The 27,836-nt window shown below is 30.7% G+C and overlaps 1 protein-coding gene across 1 annotated transcript; it reads left to right on the top strand.

The window, feature by feature from the left end:
* Window positions 1-27,589, top strand: LOC134699043 (transmembrane protein 145-like). Its single transcript, XM_063560730.1, has 13 exons — window positions 1-161; window positions 12,676-12,750; window positions 14,722-14,790; window positions 16,269-16,460; window positions 17,612-17,699; window positions 18,195-18,266; window positions 19,389-19,538; window positions 20,019-20,191; window positions 20,991-21,163; window positions 21,926-22,046; window positions 23,107-23,166; window positions 23,917-24,054; window positions 26,044-27,589. The coding sequence occupies exons 1-13, from the start codon at window positions 63-65 to the stop codon at window positions 26,269-26,271; spliced, it is 1,638 nt and encodes a 545-aa protein (XP_063416800.1). The 5' UTR covers window positions 1-62; the 3' UTR covers window positions 26,272-27,589.
* The last annotated feature ends 247 nt before the right edge of the window (window positions 27,590-27,836 follow it).

Below are 27,836 nucleotides of genomic sequence, written 5' to 3'. Positions count from 1 at the left end.
TCGGTCACATGATGTAATCTAATGTTGGCCGGAAGTCATATATTCTGAGAATTGCTGAGATTATGTGCCACTTTGTTGTTGTTTTTATTTTGACTTTATCATCAATATGTTTAGAAAATTCACATGGAAAACGTGTAGAAGGAAATCTTGTTACAACAGAGGTGAGAAAGACAATAGTGTTCCCTATGACGGTAACACGTTTAGAAGTGTACAAATGAAATCTGTGTGAACAACATGTACCAGTGTACATGTACATGTACAAGGTGAATCGAAAAAAAGGTGGTTGGTTGTAAAATATCGGACACATTTGATTTTTAATGACATGGACTCAAACACATGTTTTTGCGGAATTAACCGTTCACTCGGGATCCAAAATATATCAGAAATAAACTAAGAGTAAGAATAAACAAGTATTTCGATTTGTACTATATACAAATCCTTGGAATAAATTTTACAAATCTAAGATCTCACAGAACTGTTCAAATACTGTCTATGAATTTGTAATCATACATTTACCTCAGGATTTTGAAAAGCGGGGATGGCTTAAGTCCAATTTTTGGAAGGATAGTTGTAAAATTAAATGTATTTATGATATATGCAAATTCATAAAAGGCCACCCCCTCAAAAAAAAATGTAACTTTATTGAGGAAAACATGCATATATGTAGTTCCCCCATTTGGCAGATTGTCTTCAACCTGTTGTTTTATATGTAAAAGGTAATTTTCCAACCTTAATTAAATTGAATTTGTGAAATATGTTTTGTTATAAATAATCTTTCATGTGATGATACATGTACTTTTAGCTGTTCACTCACGCTGGAGTATATACACTCAAATATGAGTCCACTCCTTGACTAGTCCGAGATTACTCTGACGTCCAACGGCTGTTATGCCAGACACGGCCCAGCTTGTCTGGCATAACAGCCGTTGGACGTCAGAGTAATCTCGGACTATCCTTGACGGGAAGATAGATAGATAGATACTTGTAATTGTATAAGTTGAAAGTAAAGTTACAAATAGAATACCATCATGACCATGTGCTTATCAAATTGTATAAGCCATAAAAGTCGAAAATTATTTTGGGTCATAACACATACATTGAATTTCGATATAAAAATGCATACAGCTATAAGGCAATTGAAATTGGGTTTCTTTTTTCCTCACTTCTTATTTATGAGGATGGTAAAGGGTTGTATTGGTGCAACATGTTTTGCCATTTTTATTTCATGTGTAGCCGTGAAAAAGGTTTTTTTAATGTTATTCGCTGTGTTTCGTGAAATCGATAAAAAGACCAACGTGCAAGAAATTGTTAATTGTTAGTTTATCTTAAAATGGCAATTTTATTTCATGTTCTTCCGTGCAAATACCCCCCGTTATGCCCCACATTTGCGTGTACATGTATCATTGTTTTTTAAGATTACATGATACATTGAAAAAAAGTGTTTTAAACAGATAAGTGAAATATTTACTACATGTAAGTACTATGGACTTCAACATGTTCAACTTAAATGCACATGTTTAACTTACATTTTAAAGACATCAAACTGGTACATGTATTTCACGAAGACCATAATATAGATACAATATATTTTGCTTATCTTTTTTGTGATATTCTACTTTCTCTAGATTTAGAGAAAGCAAATGATAAATAAAATTTGGTGTAAGCCTGTTGCCATATTCATTTTGTATAGTCATGATTGTCAAAATGAGATATTTCAACAGAGTAAATCTTTAATAAAGTTGTAAATCCTTACATTTAATTCAGTTTGATAAATTGACCATTCAGGGATGTTGCTAAAGTACAGATTCAAATTCTATATCACAGACATCGTTTCTTATGCACGTATTTTGTAGTGCAATTCTTTAAGACAAGAAATACAAACTTAAAGAGTTCCCTCCTGCATCTTCTCTGAGACTACTTCATGTATGACACATTTAAGTTAAAGTGGTCTCAGATCTTTCTCATCAGCTATATATATATACAATGTATCACCATCATTGATGGCGATCCGATGGATACATCTGTTGTAGGGTTGTCACTGACTCAGACGTACTTATGAATATAATTATTTTCTGTGACTGTATCTTACATTAATTTGTAGGATCCTTTACTATAGATAATTTAGCTGATCTGTAACAATAACATCTTCATGCCTTATATATCATGTACTGTAGTACGCCGCTAGATTAAAACTGACGTGGAAAGGTAACATATGGCCACCGAAAGCTCTTTTTTTGAGAGCCCAGGTGGTCGTGTGGTCTAGCGGGACGGCTGCAGTGCAGGCGATTCGGTGTCACGATATCACAGTAGCATGGGTTCGAATCCCGGCGAGGGAAGAACCAAAAATTTGCGAAAGCAAATTTACAGATCTAACATTGTTGGGTTGATGTTTAGACGAGTTGTATATACATTATGTACACAGCCATGTATCACCATCATTGATGGCAATCCGATGGATACATCTGTTGTAGGGTTGTCACTGACTCAGACGTACTTATGAATATAATTATTTTCTGTGACTGTATCTTACATTAATTTGTAGGATCCTTTACTATAGATAATTTAGCTGATCTGTAACAATAACATCTTCATGCCTTATATATCATGTACTGTAGTACGCCGCTAGATTAAAACTGACGTGGAAAGGTAACATATGGCCACCGAAAGCTCTTTTTTTGAGAGCCCAGGTGGTCGTGTGGTCTAGCGGGACGGCTGCAGTGCAGGCGATTCGGTGTCACGATATCACAGTAGCATGGGTTCGAATCCCGGCGAGGGAAGAACCAAAAATTTGCGAAAGCAAATTTACAGATCTAACATTGTTGGGTTGATGTTTAGACGAGTTGTATATACATTATGTACACAGCCATGTATCACCATCATTGATGGCGATCCGATGGATACATCTGTTGTAGGGTTGTCACTGACTCAGACGTACTTATGAATATAATTATTTTCTGTGACTGTATCTTACATTAATTTGTAGGATCCTTTACTATAGATAATTTAGCTGATCTGTAACAATAACATCTTCATGCCTTATATATCATGTACTGTAGTACGCCGCTAGATTAAAACTGACGTGGAAAGGTAACATATGGCCACCGAAAGCTCTTTTTTTGAGAGCCCAGGTGGTCGTGTGGTCTAGCGGGACGGCTGCAGTGCAGGCGATTCGGTGTCACGATATCACAGTAGCATGGGTTCGAATCCCGGCAAGGGAAGAACCAAAAATTTGCGAAAGCAAATTTACAGATCTAACATTGTTGGGTTGATGTTTAGACGAGTTGTATATACAATGTATATATAAAAAAAAGAAAATTTGTATTTAGGTCAAGATTTTTTTCTTCAGAAATTGAGATTGGGTTTCTTGACCAGCCTTTTGTATAAATATTGTTTTGAAATGGTTTTATGGTAATAGTATGATAATCCTAATGACCATGTTCATAATACTTTATTTCCATAAGCAAATACATCTTATTAGATTTACACAATATAAATATCCAATAGATAATATACAGCATAATATAACATTTATACACAAATTATACAAATCAATGAAAGAATTAAGAGGAGTACAATGTATGACATATATAGACATATTAAACTTAAAATAATCATTTGTTAATACCTCTGGGAGATACTGGCTAATGATTACTGATTATTTTTTTACCTGCATGTTTCACACCTGACAGTGTTGATTGTGAAAGCAAAGGACTAATTTTATAAAGAAACTCTATTCCATGACAACTTGTTTCATTAATAAAAACTTCTTCAGCATTTTTCTATTTAAATAATAAAAAAATTGTTAACTAACATAAAAATGAGTAATTTTATCTACTAAATATTATATCCATACATGTGTGAAATTGTCTTCACCAGATTAGACTCTTATAAATTATAAAAAAAAGGAAATTGGTTTCATATCAATTTGAACGAGTGAAACCTTTTATTATAGTTTTAATTTTTTTAAAACACTTTTACAGATAATGTCAAAAATAGATTTTTTCCCTGCCATTTCACAAACATACAAATTTGTCATTTGGAAGTTTGTTGATGTGTAGTACATGTACATGTATGATTGATTTTACTATACCATATTAGAAATACATGTACATGTAGGACTGCAACTTTCAAGTCATCTTAAAATACCCAAATTTAGTGAAAAAATGTCCTTTTACTTGTCACGAATTTTAATGTCCCATTGAAATTGAAAAAAACAGTCATTTATCATCTTATTTAGAGGGCTGTTAATAAAATATGAATTTATTAGATCTAGACATTTAGATGAAAATGTCATATACTATACTGTGCATGTGTGGATTCATTATTATTCATTGGATATCAATTTTGGTGGATTTCTTGAGAACTGTACATGTTGAACCACGAAATTAGATGTACAATGAAGGGCATATTTTCATAAGGCTTGCGGCAAGACAACTAAATTAAATATTCACAAACATGCAACTTTCCTTCATCCATGAAAATTGGTACCAACGAAAATAAATAAATCCACAGTAACATATGTGTTAAAGTAAAAGGAACATGGTTTGATGCATCTCTTAAAAACTTTAAATTAAAAAGAACATTAAAGGTTTCATGTATTTTTACATTGACCACATGGAAGAGGAAGAAGGACTATTTCATTGGTCCAATGCCATGTCGACAACTTGATTTACTGTGGTAAAGTAAAGTTCTATTTTAAAATGTTCAACATTTGTACAGATTAAATAACCTGGTTTGTACAAACAGTATTTTGGACAATAAACTAGGGTCAGAAAGTAGGCAGTATTACAAAATGTAAATTATTAACTGTAGGAGTGTTGACAGACAGTCATCATGGTCATGATAATATGTCTATGTTTGTGGTTATGCATATAACAAACTGAATTTTAACAGTTTTACTTTGTGAAGTACATCATGTACATAAACATCATTTAAAAAAAATTCAATGCAACATCATGGAATAAATTTAAATGTCATATGACATGAGTTTTAAAATTAGTTTATTCATCAGGCCGATACATTAATTTGCTTATTTTTTTTTAAAATACACATGTAAAGTAAATGTTTTCTCTTCATGTTAATCTTGGTTTTAGTTTTATTTTCTGTTTTTATCCATTATTTTTAGTCTTTCAGTAGACCAAAAGTATGATTATTAAACATGATAAAGGTTTTGTAATTCCAACGAATAGCCTGACAATTTTCCCACAGAGTAAAACACAAATATTCATTAGTTTCATTAAAGTGCAGGGAAAACAGCTGTTACGCATGTATATATGCATACTACTCTTTACCCTAAATATAAAAAGGTCTATTTTAAACAAATGATAGATTTGATATGGTGATGAAATGACACATGATTTTACAATTTATTTTTTTATTAGTAGACCAATTTACTGCATGTATTCAATTTATCATCATAAACTTTAGTTACTATTTCTTAAAGTTTGTAGTTAAAAGTTCATATATCAATGTATATGGGCAGGAATTCGCTAGTGAAATTTTAGGGTCAATAGTGTTTATCCAATTAAAAAATAAAGAAATCATGCAATTTTGGAGAATAAACATTGTTTAAATATCAAAGTGGGTTAGTCTTTATTGCCAAATGCAAAAAAATTGGATCCAATTGAAAAAATCAACAAAAAATCAGCACTTGTTAAGTGCTGGCAGTTGAAAACTGTAGACAAAAAGTGTGACATTTCTGCAGTGGCAAAACCCCTAGCCATATTTAGAATATGCCTGAAGAATTGTTCTACTATAATAGTTGAAAATCAACTGCAAAATGATCGGTCTATCATTTAGAAACCCCATTTTGTACAGAATCCGATTATTGCTGCAAATAAAATACGTTTGAAAATGGACAAGTGCATGTAACTTTTCGGGTCAACAAATGTTACATGCACCTTTTCATTAGCTGATTAGCTTTGGAAACAAGTTATTGGTCCAGCATGGCAAATTTTGAAAGCTGTCAACAATGGGTACAATTTGGATTTCATGATTTTTATCAATCAACTGAAGTTTGAAAAATATAGAAGGTAAGAAAATTTATTTCATTTTCGTGTCAATACTGCCCAATAATACTCATCTTTTTATAACAGTTGCATACTTTTTATAGTAAGCATTACCATAATTATTTTTTTCACATTTCAACCCACTGACAATTACATTAAAATGTGGCTTTGCCATCTTTCACACTTGGCATCTACCAGTGATCAAGCAGATGATAAGAGAGTGGGACCAGGTTAATTTGTCCTCACAATGAAGTGTTACATGCACTTTCTGTGTAAATTAGGTTCTTTGATAATGATGTGTGACTTGCTTTGCAATTTTGTCAAAAAATATAAGTTTATCTTGTATTTAAACAGGTTTGACCCTTACGATATCCATTTTATTGCTGGAGAGATTTCTGTACATAACATTGACACGAAAATATTTACCAAGGAAAGGTGTCTATGATACATGCAAAAGCTTTTTTTTGTACGGTTTGCCTTATCAATCTAATTTATTACATGAAATACCACAGATTAATTGCCAATTTGATTAACTAGTACTTGTATTCATTCTCAGCATTATAAAGATAACTGGCCACTTAATTTGAAAACATAAAATGTAACATTGACACCAGAATAAAAACAATATTACTTTATTACACTTAAAGCATAATTGGCCAGTGCATAATATTAAATCAAATGTAAATTTATGCTGAATTCTAAACAGAGAAGTTGTTGATCTTTCTTGATTTCTAGACTTTACAATATTTACTTGTAATTCTTATTGTTTAAAGGTATGTAACATTGACACATCTTCTGCGTCCAGGTTACATGCTACAACCTAATAAATGTGCATACAATTATTCAATCAATAAAATCTTGTTGAAATTAAATTTGCTTCATTAAAATGATACTAAAGAAATAAATGAGTTATCAGTTTTAATTATTTGTGTTTATTTTTTTCCTGATTGACCAGCAATTTTTCCTCATCATTTGTTGGTGTTCCTGTCAATGTTACATACATAACCCAGAATTATAATGTTTTAAAAGCATTGATTTCCAAACCTCTGTTATGAGCTTTAAAATGAGTTTATCTGAGTTTATAAATGACTAACATCTGAAATATTGTCATCACACAATTTCTTTGATGCTCCTATGATAACTTTATGAGTAACATGGACTACGATTTTTGTATCAGGTCTTTTTTGTGTTACATGAGAAGATTTTACTGTGTTAAAATCAACAGTTTATCTAATTTTTAATATTCAAAGTTATTATTATGATACTTATTTTAAAAAATAATGTATAAAGTAAACCCAAATTAAACTTTTTTTTCATTAAGAAATTGTGTATGTAACATTGACAGAGTCTATTATTTAGACTTTTACATGTTCAGGCCAGTGTTACATGCGTAAACAAAACTTACTGCCATATGGAGCTATTATCTTATTTTTATTTTACAAAATTAAAGCGTTTTCATGTTTTCCTGTTTAATTTGTCTTTTAACACTAGTTAGTAACATTGACAACAATATTTTGTGTCAAGATTATTTTATGTTACATGCAAAGGTATTACTTCCTTAAAGTCAGACATTTATATAACATTTTATAACCTAAATGATTAATTAGATATTACTGGGCAGCAATTATATTATTTCTCCAAAGTTGACTATTAAGCACACCACTTATATCTTCTGGTCTTCATGTATGTAACATTGACATACAACCTTTTACTTTTCTGTCAATGTTACACGCATGAACAGAACTGATAACATTTACTAACTCCTTTGCTCTATAAAGAGATTATTGATAATTTAACTTGTTTTACCACCATCAAACTTCATCTTTATTTCTAAATATAAATATTCTTTATAGAAGTGTATTTTCTTCATTGACAACAAAATTGGTGTCGGTCTTGAAAATTTACATGCTTTTTTTAATAAAAAAAATCTACAGGCAATATAAACCAAAGAAAGAAAAAGATGATCAGCAATAAATGTGATGAAGAAAACTCTCAGGAAGATGCTGCAAAAAGATACTGTCCCTGACAACCAGTCAGATGGTGATGTCCCTGGCAGCCAGACAGATGGTGATGTCCCTGTCAGCCTGGAAGATGGTGATGTACATATCAGTCAATCAGTTAGTTGGTGATGTTCCTGTCAGTCAGTCAGTCTGTGATGTTCTTGTAAGCCAGTCAGAGGGTAATATCCCTGTCAGCCTACAGATGGTGATGTCCCAGTCAACCTGGCAGATGGTGATGTTCATATTAGTCAGTCAGTTGGTTATGTTCCTGCCAGTCAGTCATATGGTGATGTTCCTGTCAGCCAAATCAGATGGTGATGTCCCCGTCAGCCAGTCAGATGGTGATGTCCCTGTCAGCCAGTCAGATGGTGATATCCCTTTCAGCCTGTCAGATGGTGATAACCTATCAGCCTGGCAGATTATGATGTCTGTGTAAGCCAGTCTGATAAGGTCCCTATTAGTGAGTCAGGTGGTGACGGTCCTTTCAGCCAGTCAGATAGTAGTGTTTTTCTGTGTCAGAAAACCAGATGATGGTGACTGTGCATGCAGACATACTAGTGATCTCCAATTTAACTATTCTACAGCAGTGTAGAAGATAGTTATTTCAAAATCTTGTTTATTTATCCCTTTTCAATCACCAGTCAACACATGTATCATGTGTATTTACTGATGCTCATTATAGAAATCATGAGGAATTCAATTTGTAACATTTTTTTTTAAATTGTTATGCCAATAATTGACATTCCAGAATATCTTTTGCATTATAAGAGGTTCAGGCTCCTTCTGATTTCAAAATAATAATAATAAACTCATCATGGATACCAGAATTGAAATTTTGTAGGCCAGAAACGCTTTTCGTTTACAAAAGACTCTTCAGTGACGTCAATGAAACAAAAAAGTAAAAGAAGGCCAAATAAAGTTGAAAACAGGACTATGGTCTAGTGGGTGTTGGTTTTCTCTTCTGAATTGTTTTACACTGGTCATTATGGGGCCCTTTAAATTGTGGCTTCCTGTAGTTTAGGTAACAAGTTTTCAAGATGAAATGGCATTGAAAAATCGAAACAAGATATTTGAGAGTTTCTATATTATTGTAAATTTTATAATCTATGCATGGATTTTGGTTCTGTTTGAGGGTAGATTAATTGTTGTTTTGTTTTTTTCTTTTTTCAGATAGATAGTTGAAGATGTTGGAGACAGAAAACAAGAAACAAGAAACTTGTTTTGAATGTTTGAAATAAAATTATTGTTTAAACCTTAAAAAGTTATCATAAATGTAAGATTAACCAGCAGAAATAAAACGAGATATGGGGTAATATGTCTATCAGACAACAACCTCAAAGATGAAACCCAAATTGTTCTTTATAGAAGTTATGTAAACGATTGAAAATAAGATTCTCAATAAATGCAGCTGTATCAACCTCTTGTAGATTTGTCCATGTTTTGTCTTGGTTTTTCATACTATTAGTTTTAAGTGTAACTGTGTCACATGAATGAGGGATACATGTAATCATTTTGTACCCTTACTTTGTCAGTATTAGTTATTGAGTGAGAAACTTGTGGATGCTGATGGTTGTGGGGTTGTCTTCTTATCAATCTCATCCCTGTGCATAAAAAAACCGGTTGCTTACTTACTGATATAAAAATGTTTCATGTTGTGGAAATTTTGGATGACTCCTTCATCAATTGATCTATCTTTGGTCTTAATTTTATTTTTCTGGTTATTTTGACATTTGAATATCTTTTAATTTAGCCTTCCATAGTGTACCACCATGAACAAGCATAACTTCTGGTATAGTTAAAAAATATGTCTGCTGTCTGAAATTTAGGTGAATGGTTTTGGTATTAACCACTATTTAAATAATATCTTATATGAGAAATGTGGCAGTATTATTGTTTAATTTACATTCAGATGGTTGTTTGGAGGCTTTTTATATCTTTTAAGGTCAATTCTGGCATGGTTCATTATTCATATTTTTTGTGTCCACGTTACATGCAACATTTAAGTCACTATTTTATGACAGAAATGAGATAATTGCAAAAATATTAATACAATTTTTTAATGTGAGGGTAACACAATGAAAAAGAGCCTTTACATGTTCAGAAAGAAAATGATTCTTACTGTATTTTTTCTCTTAAACATTGCATGTAACATTGACAGAAAAGTAGAAGAAACTTGTTTTCACAAAATTTCTGAAAGAAATGAAAATATACATTTTAGAGTTTTGATGATAGACAATGTTTTGTGATCAATATATATGATATTGAACGTTGAATAAGTTAAGGAATCATTAATCTCAATTTGGAAAAAGTGTCCATGTTACATGCTCCAAATTCATTATTTGCTTTGGTTCCAAATTGACGCAAGTTTAAAAATGATTTTTTTGGTTACAAATAGAAGGACACCATTTGTAGCAATAATTTGTAAAAAATTTAGAAGCTTATAATGATTTTTATTTTTTTCTTACAATGTCACACTAAAGGAGCATTAGCGAATTCCTGCCCATATATATAGAGATTTCTCAAGTATTTAAAAAGCAAACATGGTCAATATAATAGTGTCAACTTATGAGATATTTGTTCATTCAATAATAGATGTTAATATGGTACTACAAATGTATGTTAGTCACAAATAAATTACTTATTTACAAGTTTACCTTTTGTACAAAAAAGTTCTTATCAGTTTAAAGGAGAATTGATTTATTAACAATAATAGCTATGGTGCTGTTTAAAGAACTTAATAACAAAAAGTGAAAAACTTGTACTTTCACAATATCAGTGCATGGAAAATTAGTTTACTTGTACTTAAAGTTGATTTGTAAATTACTTTCTACACTCAACTGTTACTAACTGAAATGACAATTGTTTGTGTTTTGGAGGGAAAAAAATAAAAAAATTCAGTACCTGTACTTTGGCTGGTGCTCTCAATTTATATCTTAATTGACTAGGTATGTAAGTATTACTGCTGATGTTAGGGTATTTTTTAAGCTAGCACTTAGTCGAAGCCGCTTCCTCCACTATAAACAAAAAATGGCTGCCACAAAATAGTTGCAGGCACTTAGGCTTCCTCCACTAAAAACAAAAAAATGGCTGCCAAAAAATAGTTGCAGGCACTTAGGCTTCCTCCAATATAAATAAAAAATGGCTGCCATAAAATAACCAATAGTCAGCTCAGAAAGTGATTGTAAGATCGTGCATTTACATTTGGCAGGATTGATCTTGCTGGTTCCTTTTCATATTTCATTGGCCAATGTTTAAGTTTTTATTGGTGTGGTGTAGGCCTGTAATGAATGATTATAAGGACTAAATTGCACATATCTGTCAGACAGGATTCATCTGAATTCAACCTCCTTTTTCATTGTTGTATGGTAATTTCATACATGTAGTCTGTTTCTAAAATACTATATTATTCAATATGTAAGCAGTAAATGTAGGTGAACTATAAATAATAGTTGGTACTACCATAAATATGGTTTGCAAATATCTGCCTAACAGGTTTTATCTTATCTTGCCCAAATGGTCATTTTCACTATTTATGGCCGATTCAACATAAAAAAGTCTTCTTGGTTAGGCTGGTTCTCAAATACTTTAGGTAGAGTAAGTATATTTATTGTATGATGTATAGAATGATTGCAAGATGTACATGTCCATCTGACCTTGGATAGACTTCTTTTACATACAAACTATAAAATTTTTCTTGTTATTGCAATAATTTAAAATTTATATGGTACTTGTACATCATGTACATGGATTCTATAGCATTCTAACATAAACACATGATAAATTCTATTATGATGTATGTAAATTAGGCAAAACATTTCAGTGTGACTGCACTTGAGTGTAATATGTTTATGTTCAAATTCATATAATATACAATCTATTATTCATCTTTTATTTCGTGATATCTGTTCAGATCATATTAAATCTCTAAGTCTTTCATCTCTTATTGTGTACCTTTAAATTGATAGTTATGAGGGATAATAAAACCCTCTTCAAAATAATGATCGCAAATCTATGCTGATTTCATCATTATATATATACATGTTATACGATACAATGTACGTAGTGAACTGAATGTACAAAAAGTCTCCTAAATGTATGTGTCTCTATGAAATGTAAGATAAATGTTTAGTTTGAGAGAGCCTCAGAGACCTTCTGTTGTTTATTTCATCATTTATTAAAGAAATATTGATATATTATTAAAACAATAACTAAACTGTATTTATAGTGTAATTATACAATTTGTACAATATTGTAAATATCATTAAAAAAAGGACACATGGAAAATATGTCAGTTAGACAGCAGCCTATCTAAAAAATAACCAAAAGACATCAAAGAACACCATAGCCTTCAACTATAAACAATGTGTCATGTGTCACCAGACCACCTTTTAGAACTCTCAAACGAGTTTAATTTACAAAAACAATCAAGCTTGCTGTTTGGTGTGAGCCAATTAATGCTTTGTGTTGAAGGCTGTTCTTTGACCTATAATGGTTTTCTTTTACATATTGTGACTTGGATGGAGAGTTGTCTCATTGGTACTCATAACACCTCTTCTTATATCATGTTATATCTAAAATCTAAATCTGCTATATATACACATTTTTTCACATTTTGTAGTATTTTTAAGTAATTTTTTGATTTTAATATTTTGATTTGTTTGTTTCAGAATTGGCAGTTCCTTACAAGATTTTGTTTTCTGTCTAAGAAAGGCACGCTTGAATACTTTTTTGAATATCCACAGGTGAGTGTTTGTGAAATACAGAAGTCATTGGTCATATAACCAATCAACCATTGAATCCATTACAACTTTAAGGTTTATTGTTTATGAGATGCAGAAGTCATTGGTCCTATAATCAACCATTGAATCCATTACAACTTTAAGGTTTATTTGTTTGTGAGATGCAGAAGTCATTGGTCCTATAACCAATCAACCATTGAATCCATTACAACTTCAAGGTTTATTGTTTGTGAGATGCAGAAGTCATTGGTCCTATAAACAATCAACCATTGAATCCATTACAACTTCAAGGTTTATTGTTTGTGAGATGCAGAAGTCATTGGTCGTATAACCAATCAACCATTGAATCCATTACAACTTCAAGGTTTATTGTTTATGAGATGCAGAAGTCGTTGGTCCTATAATCAAGCATTGCTCTTACTCTTATAATCAGTCAACCATTAAATCCATTACAACTTCAAGGTTAATTATTTGTGGATTTCCGACACCATTAGTCCTTTAATCAGTCCAGTACTTAATCCATTACAAAGACATATATAATCAATTGTTTATGGAATATGTGAGAATTCGAAGCCATTGCTCCTTAAAATTGTCTTTAATCAGTCAAGCATTTATTAAATCCATTACAAGGTTAATGACAAGGAACTGAAATTCTTATTATTGGAATTTTATCAACTAAGTGGTGATATACATGTATCATGCATATTTTATAAGACAGATTAATTTCATACTAAAGTATAAAGAAATTCGATTAAATTTAAATGTACAAATGTAAAGATTTGTAAACAATATTTAACACTAGTTATACATTTAGCAGTGACAAATCAAGGGAGGGGATCCCGGGTAAGAAACCCCTTTTATTGACGGTCAATGCATTTGATTGGGGACATATTTGTTTCCTCTTCTAAGTTCTAATTACTAGTTGATTTTGTTATCTAAGACTGATGCAAAGTAAATTGCTTATTAATAGAACTCTATTTATCATTGTCTATTCAAAATAAAGGCAACATTCAAATAGCTATCTGTTTGTGAAGGTTGGGTTACTACTCTGAAAAACACAATTTGATGTAAATTGAAAATAAGAGATAAGTAATTATAGACCTAGGAGATGACATCAAATTTAAATGAATTTTCAACTTTTGCTATAAATAAATCAACAAAGACAACAACATCCTTCAATTACCACATGGTAAGAGTTTATTATGGTCGACATGTGACGCCAACAAGCGTGGCGTCTTTAGGACAATATTATACATGAAATAAAACAGTGAAGTACAAATTTGGCCTTTGTGTGGTTCGCCGAACAATAGAGCAGCAGTAGGTTGTTCAATGGGGTGTTGTCCAATTTGGAAATGAACTGACATTTTATGAGCTACTTCCAACATTTCTCCAATATTACCACTAAAAATTCTATGAGGACCACTACACAGACGTGCAAGAATAGCTGCTAACCACATTGTTAATAACTTTATTGACTAACTTTCACTTTTAACTATACTAGATTCTTATTTTACTTTCACCTTCACTTTCTATTTATATCTATAACGTCGTCATACCAACCTCTATTGTTTTATTTTACTTTTATAGTGAAAGACAACTGTGAAAACCTATAGGTATCCACCCACTTTTACCCAACCGCACGATAACCACTTCAGGTGTTGGTTCACCTTGCCCAAATTGAAGTTTTGCTATAAATGTTAATTTGAAACAGTGTGATACAGTTTTAAACTTGCCATTTTTAAAAATGACTTTTCATGAGTGAGAACTCAGATTCACAGGGTTCAACAAAATAGCACAATAGTGTTGGAAGTGGCATTTAACACTTATCAATCAATCAGAGACTCACCTTTCTAAAAACCCTAGCTCTTGTACATGTATAATATTAAGGAATCTTCTATCAATGCAATGTTCACTTATATTTTCACTATTCTTTTATGGTCTCAAATTTTTATTATGAATTTATTTTCAATTCAGAGTTATGCCAGACAGGATTTATTGCTGTACTTTGATAACAAATGGGATGAAGCTTACAAAACTGGAAAGGTAAGGATATTTTCACTTACTATAAATTCACAAATTATGTTGATGTTTTTAGTATTGTGAAAAATGCAATAAGTTTATAATCGCAATAATTTAAACTTGCAATTCTAAATTTTTTAAATGAATTAAACAGGATATAACTCATGATCAATATCGCTAAAATGATAATATCGCAATAATTTCTCAATTTACAATGTTACTATGGATTGTGTCAATTTTGTGGTTATTTTTGTAATACCGATTTACCGTAGAGGTAAAATTGATCGTTTTATATATCTGATACTTTATTTTGAGTTTTGGAAAAAAATGCATTCAAGCCCATTGGAAAATATGTATTTTGATGTAAATCAACAAAAAAATCAACAAAAAAATAGTACATCACTTTATCAATGAATCTACATAACTTGATGTTAATAATAATTTCAAATGGTTTATTTTGGCAATCCTAAACAATTGATTTACATAAACGTAGGTATTTTCTTGACATCTGTAAATATATATAACATCAACCAATAATAATGTGTGTCTAGACATTGTCAATTATAATGAAACTGGCCATTTGATCTTTTGTTCTGTCAGATATTTCCTGAAGATTTTGTGGTTTATTCTTAGCACTATAATGTCTCTACCAGTATAGGGGGTCTCATTGGGGGGTTCAGATCCCGGATCCTGCTTACTGTTTTGTCAGATTCCCATATCCTGCTTACACTATATACATAAGCAATTCTCATTTGTTTGTCATTATCTGGGTCCTGCTAGACCTCATTTCCCAGTTTTACGACATGATATTTTGGCTTTCACATGTCATGCTTACAAAAAATTATCAATCCTGTTTCACGCTTAAACCCCAATGAGGCCCACAACATAATTGAAGTAAAAGATTTTATGAATTTATAAAGGATGGTACTCATAACCAAACAAATTCTGATTAACTATTTTAGCTCTAAATTACTAACAGTTAAAATGAAATTATGCTCTCTTTCAAATCATCGAAATATCAGCTGTAGTACTACAAAAAGGATTTCATACAACATTATATATTAAACCAGAAACTATGATCTTCAGCTAGGACATTTGTCTGACCTTCCAAATTTATTGCAATCTAAAGCGTAAACATTAACCATAGTAAAATAAAGAATTCCTTAATCAGGCTAGTGAATCAGTTCTAATAAGATAGTAACAACAATAAGGATCCATTGTGAATTTATTTGAAGGCAAAATACATCTAAATATGTGTAAATATAATGTCTTAAAAATAGCAACAATCATCATTCAATCTTTTTAGGCGTTAGTCAGTTTGTGAAAATAAACTGATACAGTTACAGAATTTAAATTATATAAATGTCTATTTAAGAACTTAAACACACTCATTCATACATTAAAAAAGTTCTATTAGTTTTTAAGTTAGCTTCACCACGCAGTGTATATATTTACATTATTTCATACATCTAGAAAATTTAAAGTTTTGATATCTTTTCTAGACATGTCAAGAGCAAGTGTCTTTATTGAGTTGGGTAGACAACCAGATTATACCACTAGACAACTCTGGTGTTGGGAACTGTACCCCTGTCAATAAAACTGATGGTATGTACTGGAACTGTGTCAGGAAAGTTACATTCTCATCGTCAAGAGCAAAATGGTGGTTTATAGCTATGGGAAATTGCAATTCACAGGTAGGTCATGTATTATTGGAGTTGTTCACACTAAAATGGTGTTAAAAAGGTACTATAAGTAACTCATCTTTGGGCTTTTTTAGAGAATTATTCTATTGAACAAGAGAATCACTACTGGTAGATTTTGCTTAGGAATTCTAGCAAAAGAATGTATATTTTTGTCTCACCTGAGAAAGTATGCCTAACATAGGAATACTTATCATGCATAGGTGATGTCATTACCTATTTGTATATATCTTTATATATTAGAAGGTTAGTCGCCTAGATGTGTATTACTATTTCTCTAATGCTTCGTCAATTTATCCCTTTCTGCACCCATTGTATACAAAATTTAATCAACATGTGGTTCGTTTGATCTCAGTACTTCATTGGTTAAAATCCGATTATGACGTCAAATTTTCTTGCTTTCCTCTGAAATTCCTATTGTGACGGCATGAAAAAACGTGACCATGCCTGATGATGTCACATAGAAAGAACACATCTTTTTGCAGATCATTCGAAAAGAAGGAATAAGTTTGCCTGCATAATGTTAGAAAATCATTAGAGAAACAGATTCCACCACAACATCTCATGTAATACAATATTTATCCACTTTCGACAGTTTAATTTTAAATATTTAAAATGCTCGGGCAATCCTCGCGTTGTAAATTTGAAAATTTAACTGTCTCGAGTGGATAAATATCGTATTACACACGATGCAGTGGTAGAATCTTATATGTATACAGTGGTGTTATGGTATGAAGTTTCCATCTGACATATATCAATTGTTCTTAACCTCATTTTAATGGCTCATGGTTCAGAGAGATAGCTGTTACCCCAGTTAATTGTCCACTGTGTGATGTGTTGCAGGGGACATAGAAAAACTGGGTGTCCATTCAGTGGCAGATCCAGATCCACTGACATTTTTATTAAATTTATATCTCTATTTCTAAGTGTTATACCCCTTTGAAATATTAGTAATTAAGAAATTTGCATGGTTTAAAAGGTACTTTTAAGGTAACTTTTCTTGTAGTATTGTTATGAAATTCAAGTTGAAGGATTATCAGTCTAAGATGAATTTTGAAATCAGAGCTGATCATTTATTTTTACAGGACTTATGTCCCTTTGAAATATAACTGAGTTTGACCATTGCATCGTTTATTATTTTACAGAAAGGTTTAAAGATAGTTTACAGTTTGCATATGATGAATGGAGAGGATGGGGAATTGTTGCACCATGAAAATTCTGCTGATCAATTCTGTAAGTTAATATAAAAATTAGATGTTAACTCAGAGGATTACTTCCCCTTACTTGTTCCATTATAAAAGGTTACATTAAGTGTGCTATCAACTTATGATAAAGTATCTGGCATGTAACAATCAAAAATTGTGATACATGTAGGTCTGATCCTCATTTTAAAAGTATTTAACAAAAACAATGTTTTCATGTTTTTGTAGGATTTTCATTATTGCCCACATTTAATATTGTACAAAGTGAATTGTATAGTTTTTCATTCTGTATAAAACAACCTATCATATTTATCAGTTCTTTTGTGTGTCTAATAAGCTATTGGAATATAACAAGAAAATGCAATTAGTTATACATCTTTGAATTTGTCTTCATAAAGATCAACACCATTTGCTGCAGGGCAGTCATTTAACTGTGTAGGGTTTGATCAAAACTTCTTTCTGTATTGCCAGTAGAACCTTATGTGCTTTGAATTATGAAAAATTACTTTTTTTTTTTAATTTTCAGATATATTACCAATAGTAATTACATTTTTCCTGCTTTATATGGGTTTAGGAGCTTTATGTTCTGCAGTGGGATGTAAGTATGGCTGTATTGATAATAGGTTTATAAAAGTTTGGATCTGTACCCTTTCCTCAATGGAGATCATTTTTTTGCATGCTTCATTCGCATATGATTTGTCATTGAAATGCTCAAAATATGTTTCAAAGTATTAATGCATTGCAAAAAACAAATATTTCATAAAATAAATTAAAGTCAGATATTCTTATGAATATCCTTTTCATATTGGATACAAATTTTGTTAAGTATAATACAGACATTTCAAAGTCAAAGCATTCATTACTGAGATACTACACAGGTGTCCAAAGGCGTCATTATGGAGTAAAGGGGGTGGCATCCAAAGGCTTCGTTATTGAAGAAAGGGTTAACACTCCTACCTAGTCATTATCAGGCCTATATGATTAAACAAATTTGAAATAAACGATTTGTTTTTTTAATGCTTGATTTTCCTTATTTGTTACCGTTATTGATCATATTTAAGTAGGATTAAACAGGTACTAAATCATGGATCAAGTTATGTCATCTTGGTACTTAAGGTGATTGTAAGAAGCTTACAACAAAAGAGACATATACCATTTAGTCTATAAAGATTTAAACTTGTTTTTAATATCACGATTATGATATTAAATAACTTTCAAGGATTTAATGACCCATATGACGTAATCAGAAAAGTCTTTTATGATGTGCTATAAGATATCCCTCTGTAAAATTTCATAGTGTGAAAATTGAATCTAACATGCATGAACTACTTGTAAAGTTAATCTCTTGATTTATATCTTTATTCTAAGATTTTTGTTTCTTAGTGATCATGAATATGAAAAGCCCATTCCCCATAGTCAGTTATAGAAGGCCCCGTAAATGACAATGTAAAACAATTCAAATGAGAAAAGTAACGGCCTAATTAATGTACAAAAATGAACGAAAAACAAATATGTATCTACATTTTAAATTTAACATGAAAATGATTAATGTACATAAATATTTCATGCTCTCAAATTAGATGAAAATCTCCAAACCAATTCAAAACAAAATATGAGCATGATAAGTGCTAATTGGGAAGAACTGCTCTGTTGCCAGTGGGGTTATTTATTAGAATTTTGAAATGACCTATAATTAAATGACATTTTGTTCTCCTTTCAGATGTGTTAAGTACACAGCAGTTATTCCATACAACATACAAAATGTATATTTTTTGTATCTACTCCAACTGTTTTGGGTTGTTTTTATTGGTGATTGGATGGGGGAAATATGCTAACACAGGATATGAAGAAACAGGGACATGGCTAGCAGGTAAAATAAGAGTTATTGCCCTTGCTTGTTATTAGAATAAAAAACCTTTCAAAACAGATTCTGAAGAAACATGTGTTGATGTTTTAATTAAAATTAAAAGATATGTCTACACTACTTGCATTTGGATTATCAGTAAAATAAGATACTTGGAACTTAGAGTTGGGGCATGCAAAACCTGACAACACATGCAGTCTTGTTTATTTTTTAAAAAAACGTCACAAATCTTGATAAAATTATTTAACTATGGCTATAAGACCAATGGATCTACCTTATTCATCTATTATGATTGGTTGATAATGATTGACAAAATAATTTAGACACATTTTAGAATTGGTTCCAATATTTATGGCAATACAGGTAGTTCTTTAAACCAGCAGTGTTCTGGGTAATTATAGACATGGTGTTAATAGAATTTTTTACTATAATGTTCCCATACTCTCCATAAATAATACACATTTGTAGTATATTTGTCTTTTTCAGGACGTTTGTTCCAAGCAATGAGTGATATAATGTTTGTCCTGATGTTGATACTGATGGCTAACGGTTATACAATAGTTAGAGGAAAGCTCTCCACACCATTATACATTGTCCTTGCAGTATTCTTTAGTATATTCACACTGACATATGCAGTTCTGTTTGTGTATGAGGCAGAGGTAATATACTAAGCTCATACATATACATTCTAAATCATAATAAATTTTGTCATGGGAGACAACAGTAGTTTTCAAAGCTTATTTTATCAAGGGAGACAACTGAAGTTTTCAACTCTTATTTTATCAAGGGAGACAACAGTAGTTTTCAAAGCTCATTTTATCAAGGGAGACAACTGAAGTTTTCAAATAACAGTAGTTTTCAAACCTCATTTTATCAAGGGAGACAACAAGTTTTCAAAACTTATTTTATTACGGGAGACAACTGTAGTTTTCAAAGCTTTGTCATTTCTTCTGACATGTCACCAAATCTTTAAAGTTTCAAATGAATTTAAAGAATTTGTAAAAAATAGTTTTATCTAATTACAATATTTTATTATTCCCCACCTACAACAGCAGAGGGGCATTAAGTTTTCTGGTCTGTGCGTCTGTCTGTTTGTTCGTTCGACAGTCTGTTCGTCCCACTTCAGGTTAAAGCTTTTGGTCAAGGTAGTGTTTGATAAAGTTGAAGTCTGATCAACTTGAAACTTAGTACACATGTTCCCTATGATATGATCTTTCAAATTTTAATGCCAAATTTTTTTTTTTACCCAATTTCATGGTCCATTGAGCATGGAAAATGATAGTGCGATTGGGGCATCTACTTTGGACACATTCTTGTTTTATTTGTTTTTTCATGTTACAGTTAACTAATTTGAGATAATCTATACATAATTACACAGCAAGCAAATGTGCTGTCATTCTAAATATAAGTGTGTTTAGTGATATAAAGTTCTGTAATGACAGGTTTATTATATTGCAGGTGTTTGACCCAGGAGAAGTTTTGTACATCTACGAGAGTCCAGCTGGTTATGGACTGATAGCCCTCCGTCTGGTTGGGTGGACATTCTTTTGTGTTTCTCTCATTGTTAACTTAGTAACACATTCCAGGAAAACCTGGTTCTACATTCCATTCTTTATTTATTATACATTATGGTAAGTGGAAAGAATTACTTGTCTTATGAAAAAGTCTGATTGCTATGTAAATTCCCCATGGAAATAAGGTCAGCTTGTTGTCTTAAATTAGAAAAATTTGCATTACTATTGTGGTATATCTCTGTTTTTGTTGAGCCAGCAACTTTTGTTGAATAAGCATGACATAGCAATCCAACATTCTGTTGGCGGCATCAACTAATATTCACTCTTTTTTAAATTTTAAAAACTTTCTACAAATATTCTGGATTTCTGAATATAGGTATAGGAAGATGTGGTATAAGTGCCAATGAGACAACTCTCCATCCAAATAAAATTTTATAAAAGTAAACCATTATAGGCCTAGGTCAAGGTACGGCCTTCAACACGGAGCCTTGGCTCAAACCGAACAACAAGCTATAAAGGGCCCCAAAATTACAAGTGTAAAACCATTTATATAGGAAAACCAACAGTCTAATCTATATAAAAAAACGAGAAACATGTATAAATTACATAAACAAACAACAACTACTGTACATCTGATTCCTGACTTAGGACAGGTGCAACATTTGCAGTGGGATTAAACGTTTTAATTGTACCAAACCTTCTCCCTTTTACCGAGACAATAGTATAACATCACAATATAGAAAACATGTTAAAATATCAATTGGAAGGCTTAACTCATAAAAAAAAGTAAATTTCTAAAGCTTATTTGTGATCATTTTGTGAAAATGGTCTTTTAAAAATTTCTCATAACATTACCTTTATAATATTTGTTTTTTTCAGGTTTTGGGCTGGCCCTATCACCATACTTATTGCTATGTTTGTTATTAATTTGTGGGTCAGGGAGCAGACAGTCACTGGTGTTTCAAACTTTGTTACTATTTGTGGACATGTATTTTTCTTGGTAAGTAAAGTTATATATACATACAATATACCATTTAAAAATATGACAATTATTTGTTTGAGTTTTCATATTAATTTCAATAACTTCACAAATAAAAATATTTGTCACAACTATTCTAATTACAATGGCACTAATCAGTATAAAAACACATTAATTGTCTTGACATGTTTAAAATTTTCTAAATTTGTAAAAACATTATGTTTTATTATTGTCCAATTTCTTCATAAGGTTATTTTAAAATCTGATTTAAGACCAAGTTAGCCTTGTGATAAAACTTATCTTCACAATTTTGACTGCTTTTGTTTGAGATGTAAAAAAAACTTGCAAAAATTTGATACACAGCTTACATTTTTAGCATGATTTTTAACGAACAGAGCCCTTGCCATTTAAGCTTCTTTCAACAGCAAGATATCAATATGGATAAGTCTTTGGCCACGAATATTGCATAATAATCCACAAGATTATTTAATAATGACAAAAGAAGCATTATATTGATAAAAGTTTGCATGCTATGCTCTGTAAATCTGACAAGTCTGGATGTCTATGTTTCTGTGTTGATTTACATTTCTAATATGGCGACCTATTATTGTCAATCAGTATAATCACAATATATCTACCTTTAGTGCAAACACAGTAATAAAAAAAATGGCTGTTCTGTGTTACGACCAACTTAATCATGCTACCAGATATTCTCAATTTTCGTAATCAAAACTCCCAGTTCAGCTAACACTCAGGGTAGAATGATGGAAAATAAATGCCCAACCCATGGTTAAATGAAAACAAATCTACGGCTGCCATGAATTATTTCTTAAATCATGTAACTTTTAGCTTTGAAAATTTAGATCATCAAAAACTTTAAAATCGACAGAATATGAATCGCATTAGAATGGCGGTAGAATTTTGATTTGATTTTACCCATTAAGGCATATATATTTGCAGTTTAGAAGCAGTATATCACTTAATGAATTATTTTTTTATACCCCACTTACCATAGTAGATAGGGCATTGTGTTAAGTTGTATGTATATCCGAATGAAATAGATCTGTCTTCTGTTTTTCAGTTGTTAACCAGACCTGGAGCTGCTAACAAAAATTTTCCTTACCATATAAAAACTACACAAGTAAGTATCTTTTATTGTTAAATGACTTCTAGATCGGCTGTAATTTTATAAATAGAAATTCCCCTTGTACAGTTAATTGATGTGCATTATCTTTGAATGTTGATTAAAAATAAATTGACTAAGTATATTTTAAGGTTCAAATCTTTTTTTTTGAAAGGAAAGAGTTATTTAAGAATTGCTTCTGAACAGAATTCCTGACATTTAACAAAACAAAAATATCTGAAATTTGGATTAAAAATGTGTCCAAAATAGTGACAACAATCTTGATGGCTCAATAACATTACAAAACAACAATAGAATAAATGTATCTGGACAAAGATAGAAGGAACAAATAGTCAAAGAAAATCTTATAACAAATTACGGAATATAAAATTGATGGATATTGTCTTTTCTCAAAAGAAAATATAGTCATTAATGGCTAAATAATATGGGTAGGCCATTTATAAAATTGTTGTTAAAAAAAGAGGAAATATGAAAACAGTATACACTATTGGTTAAAATTACATGGATGTGTACATGAATGAGAAAAAAACTAAATATAGCCAGGAACTTTTCTTGCGATGAAAAATACAAGAAATTAAACAAGCAAACATTTTATAACATGCTTTTTGAATAGTACAGGTGAATGTTTCCTACATGTCAGAGCTGTCTTCTACTTTGAGTGGTCTCTTAAAACAGGTTTTACTGTATGTATCTCTTCTTATTCTACTTCCTTCTCATAACTATACTAAAACATGGATGACATTTCAGATTGGAATGATGGACGGCACAGAGAAAGAAGCAGATGCCAATAGTCCATATGAAGTAGGAGAAACTATGAATGTTCATGGTCCTGACCTACAGAGTCTCTTTGTGACGGACAGACGGAGTAGTAGGCTAGATCAAACAGTAAGGCGAATTTTTTTATAAAAGATGAAAACATTTTTGTCGAGCCTTCGACCTTTTTCGAAAAATCGAGACTAAGCGATCCTACATTTCGTCGTCGTCGGCGGCGTCCACAAATATTCACTCTGTGGTTAAAGTTTTTGAAATTTTAATAACTTTCTTAAACTATACTGGATTACTTCCAAACGTGGACAGAAGCTTGTATATGATCAAAAGATAGTATCCAAATGTTAATTTTGTAAAAATAAAATTACATTTTTTCCGTATTTTACTTATAAATGCCAGTACTTAGTTTTTCTGCGGGGAAACATTACATTCACTGTGGTTCAAGTTTTTGAAATTTTAATGACTTTCTTAAACTATCCTGGGTTTGTATCAAACTTAGACAGAAGCTAGTTTATGATCAAAAGATAATATGCATAAGGAAATTTTGTAAAAAAATAAATCCATTTTTTCCGTATTTTACTTGTAAATGGACTTAGATTTTCTGCCAGGAAATAACATGTTCACTCTGTGGTTAAATTTGGAAAAAAAAAATAAATCTTTTGCTACTTTTTTATTTGTACCAAACTTAGACAGAAGCTTGTTTAAGATCATAAGCTAGTATTTAGAAGGAAATTTTGATAATATTTTGTACCTGTGTATCTGTTTTATTTTACTTATAAATGGACTAAGTTTTCTTCCAGTTAACATTACATACAGTCTGCAGTTAAAGTTTTTAAACATTTATTAGATTCATAAACTATCCTGAATTTTTACTAAACTTGGACAGAAGCTACTTAAAATCAAAAGATAGTATCAAGAGGAATATTTTTATTGATTTTTTTCCTCATTTTGTTGAGCCTGTGAATTTCAGCAAAAGTAGGCGAGACACTGGGTTCCGCGGAACCCTTACAAATTTTTTTTAAAATTTATGTGTTCGTAGCGCTTTTCTGGATTTTCCAACATCAGGCACGCTCAAATCCAAATATATTATTTGCCTTTGTTTCAGATTCAGTTCCAAAATTTAATTGTTGAAATAGTGTTTATAGTAGATTTTTTTTTATTTTATATATTATATAAGGCAAAATATAAGGTATGCATGTTTACTGGAAATTATTTCCCATGATCACTTTAATAAGTACTATTTATATGACAAAGTCTCCCCAATAGAATCAAAGTAAAAATTTGTTAAAAAAACAAAACAAATACATGTATGTGCATTCTTTTCCAGCAAGTACAAGTATATGCATTTTATTTTACAAAAAGCATAAATCTATGCAATTTATTTCACAGTGAATGTTTGTATTTTATTTCACAAGTACAATTATATGCATTTTATTTTACAAGTAAATGTTTATGCATTTTATTTCACAAGTACAAGACTGCATAGTTATTTAATAAGTACAAGTATGCACATTTTATTTGACGAGTACAAATCTATGCTTTCTTTTTAAAAAGTAAAAGTATATGCTTTTTATTTCACAATAATTTACATATGTTCATTAAATTTTTGCAACCAGTATAAGTATATGCATTTTATTTTACAACACGTACAAATCTATGCATTATATTTCACACTATTCATATATTTTCATCATATTTTACAACAATTTAAAAGTACATGTATATGCTTTTTATTTTACAAGTACAAGTATATGCATTTTATTTTACAAGTGCAAATATATGCATTTTATTTCACAAGTACAAGTATTTGAATTTCATTTCACAACAAATTCAAGTACATGCATTTATTTTATAGCAAGTACAAGAATCTGCATATTTTATTTTAGAACAAGTACAAGTATATGAATTTAGGACTTATACAATTATATGCATTTGATTTTACCAAATCATGTCTATGCATTTCTTTTTTAAAGTACAGTCTATGCATAATATTTTACAAGTTCAAGTCTCTGCATTTCATTTTACAAGTACAGTATATGCATTTTATTTTACAAGTATATGAATTTCATATTACAACAAGTACAATTTTATTCATTTTATTTTAAGCTGTTAACAGATAAACCTCCAAGAGATAGAAATGGACAGTTGCCATCATTGTCAAACGGAAATTCATCTAATGGTAGGTTACCTTCCTTGGATCAGAGGAGTAATAAGTTACCTCCCTTAGACAGAAATGGAGCTTTACCACCAATAGGAAACCACGACCATATTGAGGCTTCAGCACCTCCGCCATCATATGAAATGTTTTCAACAGGCAGATTCAACAATGAATAACAATAATATTTATGTTTGCATAATGCATAAAAAAATATTAAAAAAAAAAAAAAGAATACTCGTTTATTCTTCCACAGAAACATTTTTTTAAAGTTTCAAAAGCACTAGTTTATTTACCTAAAATTTATTTTAAGAAGTTGATATTATTTAAATTAATTGATTATCCACAAAAAATAAATAAGAAAATAGAATACTCCTTCATTCTTCCACACAAGCAAGTTTTTTAATGTTTTGAAGAGCATTGCTTGATAAATTACATTTTTTTTTTTTTAAAGTTTTTAAGTTTTGAAGAGCATTATTTTCTATGTAAAGGTTGAACTAATCTCCTTTGTATTTTTTTTTTATTAAAATAAAACCAAACCCATTTGTAACATGTTGTAAAACACCTTATTGAAGACAAAGTTTTATAGATATGATTTAAAAAATGTGTAAATAATGTTTGTAATTTGTTGAAGTTTACATTATTTATATCAGTTTATAATATTTGTTAAATTGCCTCTTGTGAGGTTGTTGTAATTTTGTATTGCATTTTATGAATTATATACTGTTTTCAATGTTTTATGTAATATACTTTTTATAACTGTCTTGTCTACAATATTGACAGATCCTTTACTGTACACGACATGTTTGGTCCTTTTCTTTGTATAGGCAGGGACCAAGTTTGTTCTACCCAAGAAATAAGGTTTCCTTTTCAAACAAATCTTGTTGGCTAACTACCCTTTTAATAGAGTAAATATATTGTTAATCTGAAGATAGAAAATATGATGTATTAGAAAACAGACACAATAAGATTAACTTAATAGGATAGTTCCGTTAAAGGAAAAGGGGTGACCAAATATTGAGGCAGTTTTCTCTTTTATATTCGCTGTAAAATATTTGACAACCATCCATTTATAAGTGCCTTCCCTTAGTCCCATATATGTTTTTGTAAAACAGCCCTTAATGGTATCTGTTTATGATTGACATATGAAATGCCTATCTATATGTATGTATATCATAACATTCCATCAATATTAACATTGTTCATTTTACTTTTTCATACAATTATTTTATTTATATATGAATATAATGTTTGGTCATAATAACATTTGTTCTAGAGATTTTGATTTTCAACTTAAAGCATAATGTCAAAAAAATGATAAATTCAATAAACAAATGTGTAAGAATAGTATGGTAAGCTCAAAATAACCCAAATTCAGGCAAGTAGGGATAAGAGAGAAAGATTTGACTGTTGATTCATCCATACCTAGCCTGTGACTTTGTTATTGCAAATTGGAGGATCTTTGAAAATGCTAAATAAAAAATGTTGACCTAAAAACCAGGACTTTTTATAGCCTAAGTTGTGTACTTCATAAATTTTATGTTTTATAAAATAGTGAAAGTTGATATTGAATAATGAGTTCTTTAATTGTATGAAATCTGTGTTTTTGGTCTTTCTGTACCGCCTATGTGTAGGGGGCATCATATTTTACTGTCTGCATACCTGTATGCTAGTCCATCAGCCTTTGTACCATATATATCAGGTTAAAATATAAGTGTGAGTTAGTTTTACATGAAGAAGTAAT

The sequence above is a fragment of the Mytilus trossulus genome, unplaced genomic scaffold, assembly GCF_036588685.1.
Source record: "Mytilus trossulus isolate FHL-02 unplaced genomic scaffold, PNRI_Mtr1.1.1.hap1 h1tg000024l__unscaffolded, whole genome shotgun sequence".
Classification (NCBI taxonomy): Eukaryota; Metazoa; Mollusca; class Bivalvia; order Mytilida; family Mytilidae; genus Mytilus; species Mytilus trossulus.
This window is presented reverse-complemented; position numbering and strand designations above follow the sequence as displayed.

Excerpts from the sequence above, each read along its gene's own strand:
- LOC134699043 (XM_063560730.1), top strand. The coding sequence starts at position 63 with ATGTGCCACTTTGTTGTTGTTTTTATTTTGACTTTATCATCAATATGT. Across the intron at positions 17,700-18,194 it reads AAATTCTGCTGATCAATTCT|ATATATTACCAATAGTAATT; the intron begins GTAAGTTAATAT and ends TTTAATTTTCAG. Across the intron at positions 21,164-21,925 it reads TTTATTTATTATACATTATG|GTTTTGGGCTGGCCCTATCA; the intron begins GTAAGTGGAAAG and ends TGTTTTTTTCAG.